Raw genomic sequence first — 12,122 nt, forward strand, 5'->3', positions numbered from 1 at the left:
TGCTGTCATTGCCAGCAATACTTAGATCCTCAAAGCACATCTACTACAAGATCATGCAACTCAAAGTCAGTAGTTCGAAAAAAACAATCATGGAATTATGAAAAAAGATGTTTTACCTTTTCAAGACCTGTTGAGTCATCCATGATGTCATCAGGCAACAAGATGACCATACTCACATCTTTCTCAACATATGGAAGTTCAAGAACTTTGATATTGACTTCAGGAATGTGACGGAATAGAAACTTATCACTCTTGTACATCATTTGCACTGGTTTGCTTTCATTCTAAAAAAAATATAAAATCAAGAATCAGTTAATTTGGTTTTGGAAGTAGTACACAAGGAAAGCATTAAGAGAATCACTTAAAAACAAATATTCATGTAAAAAAACAAATGTTCATGCCTGCCAGACCTGCACGTGTAGGCTCCTGCCAGTCTCCATCCAGCTAATAGAAGCTACCGGCCACTTGTTTCTAACTCATCACACGCAGCCCATTTAAACCTCACTCATCCACAATCCTTGATTACGAATGAGCTAGCCAGCCTCAACCAGTTACTCCTATCCTCAAGTTATCTTGTCATATTAAGTATAGTTTCTCTCCTGTTTTATGGCTCCTCAGGGGTTGTTATCTTGCAGTTTATTGTTAAAGTTGTCACTAACTGCTAAACAGTCTCCACTGCTCTGCATTTGGGTCAAGAATCCTCTACATTTCCTGACAGATGACGCAGTGTTTGAACTGCAAACTAGTGAGGGACTGAGAGGTCTTACATTTTGGATGGAATATTGAACCAAGGCCCTCTCAGCTTCATAATGTAGATGAAAAATTTCCCTCAGCACAAATAATGGTGAACAATGGGATGATTTCCTTGCCTCCTGGCCAATGTTTATTCTTTACTCAGAAGTAAAAAGAAATATCTGGTTATCCTCACATTGCCATTTGTGGGAACTTGTGCAGAAACCAAATGTAGCAGGTTCTGCCTTACCACAGATAAAAATACTTAACTGTCTGAAATGACTTTGTATGTCCTAAAGAGAATGTAATAAGCATAACCTCCATGGCAGTTTCTTGGACTTAGACTCTGGCCAATCACTGAAGAGTGATTGTGAAGAGAGCTGCCTTTTCAATCAGGTCAGCACTCAAGTTTCCTGGACCAATCACTGAGCAGGATTCATCAGAAGGGGATGAATACAAATAAAGCAGGTGCATATGCAGTGGCCATTATTCTGAGCGGGTCAGTGTTTGGAGTGGCTATGGCTCGTCAGGCTAGGGCAAGGCAAAGTTTCTTTTAGTTCTTAATCCTTCATTCCTCATCTGTTTGGGCATAGTAGTCCAGTGAGAATAGCTCCAGGGCAGTGTTTGTATTATGTGTGAGATGTGGGAATTCTGGGAGACTTCCAATCTCCTGGATAATCACATCTGCACCAGGTGCACTGGGCTGCAGCTCCTCTGAGAATGCATTAAGGAACTGAAGCTGCAGCTCAATGACTTTCACCTCCTTAGTTTCCCATATGAGCTGATAGGCAAGAGTTACAGGGAGGTGGTCACCCATAGGTTGCAGGAGATAGGCAAACTGGATGACTGTCTGGAGAAGGAGGGGAAATGCACAGCCAGTGCACAGTACCGTGGCTATTCCCCTCAATGTATACCATTTTAAATACTATTGAGGGGTCCGACCTACTGGGGGGAGCTGCAGTGACTGAGTCTGGTGCTGTGGCTCAGGAGAGGTGCCGAGGACTGCAGTGGTGACAGGAGATTCCATAGTCAGAGGAACAGGGATAAGATTCTGTGGGTGGATAGGCATATCTGGATGATGTCTCCCAGGTGCCAGGGTCAGGGATGTGTCAGTTCGGGTCCACAGCAGCCAAATGTCTTGGTACATACTGGCACCAATGATATAGATAGAAAAGATGAGCACGTCCTGAAGAGGGATTTTCAGGAGCTAGGAAAGTTGAAAAATAGGACCTCCTGGGTAGTAATTTCTTGATTGCTGCCCCTGCCATGCACCAGTGTTGGCAAAGAATGGGATATTTTACAGGTGAATGTGTGGCTGAGAAACTGCTGCAGGGGGCAGGGGCTCACATGTACAAATCATTGGGATCTCTTCAGAGTAGGACAAGACCTGTACAAAGGGGATGAATTACACCTGACACCAAGGGGGACCAATGTCCTTGCAGGCAGGTTAACTAGAGCTGATTGGGAGGGTTTCAACTAATTTAGCAGGGGGATGAGAACCAGAGTGATAGTGCGGAGGATGAAGCAGGTGGTATACAGAGGCAGAGTGCACTGAGACGGCTACCAAGGAGAGGCTGATGTAAGGGCAAAATTACAGTCAACAGGATGAGTTGTAACGTAAAAGGCAGGCAAAACTGAAAAGGTCAAATACATGACTGAAGGCATTTTTCTTTATTGCATGTAGTATACGGAACAAGGTGGATGAACGTTAGCACAGTTACAGACTGACATGTATGACATTGCAGGCATCGCTGAATTGTGGCTGGAAGAAGATTATAGCTGAGATCTTAAAGCCCAACACTACATATTGTATTGAAAGGACAGTCATGTAGACAGAGGACATGGAGTGGCTCTAATATAAAAAATGAAATCAAATCATTAGAAAGAAATGACATAGGTTTGAAGGGAATTGTATCATTGTGGGAAGAGCAAGGAACTGCAAGGGTAAAATAAAAGACCCTGATGGAGTTATATAGAGACCCCCAAACAGTAGTGATGTGGTCCACAAATTACAATGAGAGAGAAAATGCATGTCAAAAGGGCAATGCTACAATATTCATGGGGGATTTTAATATGCAGGTAGATTGGAGAGAAAAAAAAAATCAGTGCTAGATCCCAGGAGGGGGAATTTCTGGAATGCCGATGAGATGGCTCTTTAGAGCAACTCATGGCTGAGCCCACTAAGGGATCAGGATTGTGCAATGAACCAGAATTGACTAAAGAGCTTAAGGTAAAGGAACCTTGGGGGCAAGTGATCATAATATGATGAATTCACCCTGAAATGTGAGATGGAGAAGGTAAAGTCAAATGTATCAGTATTACAGTGGAGTAGAGGAAATGAAAGAGACATGAGAGAAGAGATGGCCAAAATTGATTGGAAAAGAACATTGGCGAGGACGACAGCAGAGCAGTAATGGCTAGATTTTCTGGAAGCAATTTGTAAGCTGCAGGATATAGACAAAGGAGAAAGTAGCATTCTAAAGGAAAGATGCCAACTGTGGCTGACAAGAGACAGTTCTAGGGAGAAAGTTCATGGGAAACTGAAAGGTGTGAAGGTAGACAAGTCACCTGCACCAGATGGTATACGTCCCAGGGTTCTGAAGGAGGTGGCTGAACAGATTTTAGAGACATTAGTAATGACCTCTCAAGAATCAACTGATTCTGAGATATTTCCAGAGGAATGGAAAATTGCAAATGTCACTCCACTCTTCAAGGGAGAAAGGCAGAAGAAAGGAAATTGTAGGCCAGTTTGTCTGACCTCAGTAGCTACGAAGATTTTAGGATCAATTGTTAAGCATGTGGTTTCAGGATAAAATAGGGTGTAGTCAACATGGCTTCCTGGGGGGGGGGGGGGGGGGGAAGGGTGGAAACTTGCCTAACAAATCTGTTGGAATTCTTTGCAGAAAGAATAGGCAAGAGAGACAAAGGAGAGTTGGTGGTGGATTTTCAGAAGGCCATTAACAAGGTGGTACACATGAGGCTGCTTAACAAGTTAAGAACCCAAGGAGTTACAGGAAAGATACTAGCATGGATAAAGTGGTAGCTGATCGGCCAGAGGTAAAAAAAAGTGGGAAAAGGAGCCTTCTGTGGGATTGGCTGCCAGTGACTAGTGGTGGTCCATAAGGTTCTGTGATGGGACCACTTCTATGTACATTATTAGTCAATGACTTTGATGACAGAATTGATGGCTGTATCATCCAAACACTAGGACAAAAAAAGATAGGTGGAAGGGCGGGTAGTGTTGAGGAAGCAGAGGAGCTACAGAAGGAGTTAGACAAATTAGGAGAAAGGACAAAGAAGGGGCAGATAGGAAAGTGTAAGGTCATACACTTTGGTAGAAGAAATAAGAGGGTAGATTATTTTCTAAATGGAGGGAAAATGCAAAAATCTGAGGTGCAGGGGACTAGGGAGTCCCTGTGCAGGATTCCCTAAAGGTTAATATGCAGGTTGAATCGGTGGTGAGGAAGGCAAATGCAATGTTAGCATTCATTCCAAGAGGACTGGAATATAAAACGCAAGAATACAATGCTGAGGATCTAGAAAGCATTGATGAGGCCTCACTCTGAGTACAGAGAGCAGTTTTAGGCCCCCTTAAGGAAAGGTGCACTGACATTGAAGAAACTTCCAAATGAGGTTCACAAAAATGATTCCAGGATTGAAAAGCTTATCATATGAAGAGAATGTTTCATAGCTCTGGGCCTGTACTCATTAAATGAAGGGTGACCTCACTGAGGCCATCGAATGTTGAGCGGCCTTGATAGAGTGAATGCTTCACACGGTTTGAGTATTTGATCCTCCACAATATTCCACCTGGGAACTTAAACTGGAAGTGGCAGTGCTTGTGTTGGTTTTTTTTTTAGAAACGAGGTTGAGTTGTGAGCTTGACATCAACCTGGCACGGTTGGAGAGTGCGCTCCGGTGCAGTCTGTCACTGGATCGAACTCGGGAACCTCCGTTCTCGAGCCCGGTGCTGATCTCACTGACCACTAGCCATGGTGAGAGAGTTCAAGATCAGAGGACAGCCTCAGAATACAGTGATGAATCTGTGGAAATCATCACCACAGGTGGCTGAGTGTATTTTAGGCAGAAATTGATAGATTCCCGATTAGTCAGGGTATGAAGGAGTACAGGGAGCAGGCAGGAGAGTGGGGTAGAGAGGGGAAATGGATTACCATGATTAAATGGCGGAAAAGTCTTGACAGGCCAAATGCAGCTCCTATATCTTTTGGTCGTATGTTAATGAATACACGACTAATGGTGTATTCTTTAATACAGTAGCTCTTCAGAAATCATGATAATTATACAAGACTTAGCTATATTGCTATGGTACAAATAGAACCATAGAACATTACGACACAGTACAGGCCCTTCAGCCCTCCATGTTGTGCCGACCCATATAATCCTTCAAAAAAAGTACTAAACCCACACTACCCCATAACCCTCCATTTTTCTTTCATCCATGTGCCTGTCCAAGAGGCTCTTAAATACCCCTAATGTTTCAGCCTCCACCACCATCCCTGGCAAGTCATTCCAGGCACTCACAACCCTCTGTGTAAAAAAAAAAAACTTACCCCTGATGTCTCCCCTAAACTTCCCTCCCTTAATTTTGTACCTATGCCCTCTGGTGTTTGCTATTGGTGCCCTGGGTAACAGGTACTCACTATCCACCCTATCTATGCCTCTCATAATCTTGTAGACCTCTATCAAGTCCCCTCTCATTCTTCTACACTCCAAAGAGAAAAGTCCCAGCTCTGCTAACCTTGCTCCATATGACTTATTCTCCAATCCAGGCAACATCCTGGTAAATCTCCTCTGCACACTCTCCATAGCTTCCACATCCTTCCTATAATGAGGTGACCAGAATTGAACACAATACTCTAAGTGTGGTCTCACCAGAGATTTGTAGAGTTGCAACATGACCTCTCTACTCTTGAACTCAATCCCCCTGTTAATGAAGCCTTGCAACCCATAGGCCTTCTTAACTACCCTATCAACCTGTGCAGTGACCTTGAGAGACGTATGGATTTGAACCCCAAGGTCCCTTTGTTCATCCACACTCTTAAGTAACTGACCATTAATCCTGTACTCAGTCTTCTGGTTTGTCCTTCCAAAATGCATCACCTCACACTTGTCCAGATTGAACTCCATCTGCCATTTTTCTGCCCAACTCTGCGGCCTGTCTATATCCTCTTGTAACCTTCGACCATGGTAGTACTAAATGGTAGTAGTTAGAATGGGACATCATAAATACACAACTTGGATCAATGCTGGTACTTCATTTAAAATACCTTATTCAGTCTGAATGGCATTTCCTGTGTGCATTGTTCATCGAACTTTTCAGCCCAACTTCCTTTGAAGTAGATGGCATTCACCAACACCAGTTTGGTGTCACTATTAACCGAACCTGCAGCCAGCAAATCTTGGATCTTACCTGAATGAAAATTGGCAAGTAAATGTGAAAACTATACAAAAACAGAAAAATAGAATGTTACTTTCTACAATTTGCTTTAATATTTAAGTTTTCCCAAGATCGGTTAGTGCAAAATGTCTCTTTCACCTGACAAAGAGTGCATTTTGAAAAATTAATCACTTTACATCTAAAAAAAAAAGAAAAATCTGCAGATGCTGGAAATCCAAGTAACACACAAGTTACTCACTTTTTCATATATTCATGTTCAAAAATCAGGACAAGATGTGACATAGAGATGGAGCAAGTCTGCATGTTCTGCCAAAGCCCATACAAAACATTTCATTGTCTGAAAATTCAGAAATCCCAATGTTTTAGCATCTTATTCACCAGGTGACCCTTGTCAACACACTTTTTAACTCACCAACATTAAAAGCCTTGAATGTCTTTTAAGTATTAATAGAAATACTGTAGTCCAAAGCCCCTAGCATGCTGGATTAGTGAAAAATCACATACACTAAGTAACCACTATTTAGGTCATCCTGTACCTAATAAAGCAGCTAATAAGTGTGGCTTGCAGTCTTCTGCTGCTGCAGCCCATCCACTTCAAGGTTTGATGTGTTGTGCATTGAGAAATGTTCTTCTGCATACTGCTGTTGTAATGTGTGCTGATAGGAGTTAATGTCACCTTCCCGTCAGGATGAACTAATCTGGCCACTATTATCAAGGTATACATTTGTTACCACCCGAGATACATTTTCTTGCAGGCATTCACAGTAAATATAAAGAACAACTAATCAATGAAAAGCTGCACTAACAAGACAAGTGACTAATGTGCAAAAGGCTCAAGCTGCAAATACAAAAAGAAAAATTATGATAAAGCATTGAGAACATGAGATGAAGAGAGTCCTTCAAAAGGTTGTAGGAATAGTTCAGTGATGGGGCAGGTGAGGTTATCTTCTCTGTTTCAAGAGCACGATGGCTAAAAGGTAACAATTGGTCCTGAACCTGTAGGTGTAGGCCCTGAGGCCTCTACCCTCTTCTCAATGGCAGCAGCAAGGAGTGAGCTTGACCTGGAGCATTGGTGAAGGTCCCTGGTAATGGATGTTGCTTTCTTGTGACAACGCTCCATGTAGATGTGTTCCATGACTTGTAGGTTTTAACGTTCAAGGGCCTAAATACAAGAGTCATTATACTCTCCGCCATACAGCTATAGAAGTTCAATGTCACTGACTACAAACACCAGTCCTTAAGAGGCTTCTCAACACATTAACAGTGTGTGAGGCTGCAGTGGAGGCTACTGGGAATACTTCTAGCCATTTTGTAGCTGCATCCACTACGACCAATAAATCTGTGCCCATGAATGATCAGGCAAATATCCATGTGAATCTTCCCAGGAATGGAGAGGTATTGCTCTTAACATTTTCTGAATGTTTTGGCATCCTGAACGGTGCATAGAAAGCTGCTGATCTCAAGCCACCAGACAAAGCTTGGAGCCAACGCTTTTGTTTAGACCACACCTAGCTCTTCCAACACTTCAGCTCTCAGCTTGGACGGTACAATTCTCAATTCACACATAATGTAACCTCCATCAAGGCAGATTCATCCCTGGACTAGTAAAAAAAAAAGTATGGGGGAAATGGAATTTCTACTACACATTCCAGCCATTTTGGGTGGCTATGTAGATCGGGGGAAAAAAAAACTTGGGGACTTGTCAGGTTTCCTTTTAGATAATGTCTGCCATAATAGAGACTTTTCCCTTGCATTACAGAGAATGTCAATAGGAGTGTCCTCTTATAAAATTTTCAGGAATTTCCTTTTCCAATAATAAACGGGACAATCCGTCTACATTTCTATGATTAGTTGTCCTCTTGAATTCAATCTTATAATTGTGTTCTCTCAGAACCAGAGCCGATCTCTGCAATTGTGCTGCTGCTGTTAATGGAAAATCCTTCTATAGATTGAAAATTGACACTAGTGGTTCATGATTAGAAACAAGAGCAAGATCTCCCCCATACAAGTATCGGTTGAAATGTTTTACAACCCAAACCAGTCTCAAGGCCTGTCAATCTGTGTCCAATTTTTTCTGTAATGGCAAGGGAACGGGATGCAAAAGATATGGAGTATTCACTTCCATCACTCACAACATCTGACATGACTGTACCTATACCACAGGGTGAGGCATCACACACAAGCTTTACTGGAGGAAGTGAATTATACTGTGAATAGTGTATGATGTCCCCATTTCCTTTGTTTTGGAAAGCTTCCTCACACTGCTTTGTCCATTGACATTCAAACCCCCCCCCCCCCCCATTAAATCTATGCTAACACATTCAAGAGGTGGAGCACAGTAGCCAGGTTCAGCAGGAAACTCACAGTAATTGACAAATCCTAAAAAGAAACACAACTGTAACACCTATTTTGGCAATGGGGCATCTACCACTGCTTGAATTTTCTCAGCATACTTGTGTAATCCTTTGTGTTAATGGTTTGACCAAAGTGATACTTTGCTTGATTAATTCATCTCATTGTGTTATGCACAGAGTCCATATTCTTCTAATCTTTTTAAACAGTCTTGAGATTTTGGAGATGTTCCTGGTCATCCTCACCAGTAACAATGATCTCATCTAGGTAACATGGACATGTTGGACAGCCTTACAGCACATGGTGATAACTTTGTCGCAGTGCAGGTATAGATGCTACTCCAAAAAATCAGCCTACTACAGCGATAAAACCCTGTGTGCTTATGGCGAGAAAGACTTTGGACTCTTCTTCCATCTCCATCTGCAGTAAAGCCTCAGCCAACTCCTAAAGTGTTTCCCTCCAAAGGTTTACAAAAATATCCTCCATCCTAGGCAGAGGGTTTTCATCTACTTTCAGGACTGGGTTGATGACCTTAAAATCACCAGACATCCTGACGGACCCAATATTCTTGGGTGCTTTGACCGCTGGCATCACCCATGGACTCCACTCAAGCTTGAAAAGATTTTCTTCATCCTCCATATGATCGAGCTAACTTGCTACTTTATCACAGATGGTACAAAGAATTGAATTGGCTTTGTAAATCTTGGGTGTGGCATTTTTATTTAACATCATTTTACCCTTTGACATGTTTGAGTCCTCGCCATCCTTGAACATCATTTGTGGCATCATCCAGTAGCTTTCTTTATTCACTTCCAGTTGTCACTATTACAGAGGACGTGGCATGCAAATAGTGGCTGGATCTCCAATCAAGTTTAGTTGTCTTAGCGATTGTGCCCATACAATGCTGGCCTAACACATACAAGCCAGATTTGGCTTGTTGGTTGTAGTATTTCACCGTTAGCAAAGTCATTCCCACAGGAGTTACCTTTTCACCAGTGTAAATTCTTACTTTATGTTCTTAGTTGTAGGCTTCAGCATCTTTGGAATGCTGTTTAAACTTGTTTTGTGTAATGACTAAAGCAGCTGAGCTGGTATCCAATTCCATTAATTTCCTGTTCACTTTTGGTGTAAGGCATATTGCTTGTTTATTGTTAGTTTTCACATAGCAAATCTCAATGCCACCCAATCCTATGCCACTCACATCATTATCAGATTTTTTTATTAGTATGCAGATGAGCAAATTAACTGTTGTGACAAAAGCCATGAAGGATGCCTGGGCATCCTGTGAAGAACATTAGAGTCCATTTTTTACCATTAATCATATTGAATATGCAAGACAACTTACCTGCTGTCTGTTCCTCCACCCATTTATTGATCTCTTGTCTAGTTTCATTTGCAGAAGCTCTGAAATCAACTGCAGACAAGGCTGCTCCATAGTAGTTTTCACTGGACTTACAGAATTCCTGCATAATAGAAATAGGGAATACCAGCCATTCTATCTGTTTTAAAGGCTCTTTTGACAGTCATTTACACCAGAAAAAAAATCAATTAGTGAAATATCAGAATTTGTGTAACATGCACTCTGAATTTGATCAAATCAAAATAACTGAGACATACAAGACCCTGATGAAGATTTGTAGTGTAGATGTCAACATGCGATTTCCTCAGGTTTGGAGAACTGGGAGGGGGTAGAGTTGGGGCCATATCACAGGATATGAAGATGTCAATTATGAGTGAAATGAGGCAAAAATCTTCAGTTGGAGGCATTGGGAATTTTTTCTTCTTGTTTTACAGTGGTTAGCACCCAGCTTAATTGTGCATCACTGCAATCGTCCGCTCCAGGGTCACAGACATGGACACACATCTATACCTTATCCTTCCTTCTTTGGCCATCCTAGTACCCTATTCCTGCATAGCCATCATATCCTATAAAAAAAACCTGTATCCGTTAAGAAAGCTAAAAGTACACTGACCTGTGTCCTCTCACCCATGCCCAGTAACCCATTTAGTGTGAATTCCTGCACCCCTAATTCCCATCATCTCTCTCTGTAGCCCATATTTCCCAGACTTGGAAATTTCTAATCTGGAAAACTGAAGGCAATGCTGTTGAGTATCTTCAAGGGTGACACCAGAGAGTGGACAATGGGCACTCCCCTGTAAATATTGTGCATGATTTATGTTTCTGTTTTGTGAATACTGCTGAGTTTTTATATAAACACATACTTGTGAATTTGACAATATTAATTTTGAGAGGGAATTAATTGGTGAATAGATCAAAAGGGAAAGTAGATTAGCATTGAATTTTTTGAAAGATCTGAATAGGTTTCAAGTCAACGTGGGCTGAGTTTCCACTCAATTGTGTTCTTGTATCACAGCTATGGTACAAGGTATTCTTCATACAAAATTAGCTTGGTCACCTATCACTAAAGAAATTCAGAGGAGATTAATTCGCTACTTACTTCTAGGAATTTATACGACTTTTCACCGTACAGTCGACTGGCCATTTTAAGCAAATATGGCACATCAGCTCGGTTAACTTCCAATTGCATTTTCTGGAATGCAGAATGCAGATCCCCAACATCATCAAAATGGAGAGTCTGGTATTGAAATAGAAGAGCAAGTATGAGGCAAAGAAAAGGAGGGGGAAGAGGGGGGAAACAAGATTGATGCACCATCAATAACTCACTCTGAGACGTAAAGGCGAGGTATCGGCTTTTATTGACTGGAAGAAGGAACAAGCAGTGATTGACCACCAATCTACATCCTGGAGACAGAGAGGCCGGGCTCAGACCTCCATCACCTTTATACAGGGGTCTGTGGGAGGAGCCACAGGAGCAGTCATCAGGGGGCGTGTCCAGACAGGTATATGTAGTTCACCACAAAGTTTAACTATCAATTTGTCAGCTGCTTTCAGCCAGTTTGTTTGCTACCTGCCTGACATCATCCATCCTGCAGTAGGTTACCACTCTGCATGATCAAACACACAACCCCCATTCTTTGGGTTTTAACCAAAGAAGCGTGTATCAATAGATTTCTGCCCAGTTGCAGGGGCATTTGAGTCGAGTCCAGTTCTGCTCTCAGCCAACACATGCATGTATTCAATGGAAATCATTCAGTTGTGAGAAAGAGCTGGCACCCTGTTGACCCTTTCCACTATTACTAATTTCAGCTGAGATCAGTAAACCCTCATGTGTGTCAGGCATTTGTCCAGGAGGATAAGTTAGGTGTCTGTAGTCATTTGTAACATCAATCAGCCCTCACACCCTTTCAAGCCACACTGCAAGAGTCTGCAGGTCTCATTAGTACTAAAATTCTCAAGTGACCGAGCACAATTAAATCAACTCTCCTCACCAGGTGTTGCAAGAAATGATCATTAGAATTAAGTGAATTAAAATAAATCATTCCCTTTCAGTATTAAGAATAATGGCTTGTTACAAACAGCACATCTTCGTTCCAAATGTATCCAAAATTCTCCTCCACCGATAGACTATATATTCATCAGTAACATCCACAAAGATACTCACACCAGACATCTATTGCATAAAATATAGACATTACTTCAAAGGAACAAGCTTTTTGGCTCACAACATTGTGCTGAACTAATTACAAGAGTAATCAA

At 41.8% G+C, this 12,122-nt stretch overlaps 1 protein-coding gene across 3 annotated transcripts in view; it reads right to left on the reverse strand.

Moving 5' to 3' along the window:
• The window catches only part of LOC140713746 (leukocyte elastase inhibitor-like), a 31,639-nt gene that overhangs the window by 13,330 nt on the left and 6,187 nt on the right, over positions 1 to 12,122 (reverse strand). For all 3 annotated transcript variants that reach the window (XM_073024218.1, XM_073024216.1, XM_073024217.1), the window contains 4 exons: positions 10,963 to 11,100; positions 9,849 to 9,966; positions 6,021 to 6,163; positions 117 to 284 (listed from right to left, as the gene is read on the reverse strand). In XM_073024218.1, coding sequence (XP_072880319.1) covers positions 117 to 284; positions 6,021 to 6,163; positions 9,849 to 9,966; positions 10,963 to 11,100 — 567 coding nt within the window. The remainder of the gene's footprint in view (positions 1 to 116; positions 285 to 6,020; positions 6,164 to 9,848; positions 9,967 to 10,962; positions 11,101 to 12,122) is intronic.

This window comes from Hemitrygon akajei, chromosome 20 (genome assembly GCF_048418815.1).
Source record: "Hemitrygon akajei chromosome 20, sHemAka1.3, whole genome shotgun sequence".
NCBI classification, from domain to species: Eukaryota; Metazoa; Chordata; class Chondrichthyes; order Myliobatiformes; family Dasyatidae; genus Hemitrygon; species Hemitrygon akajei.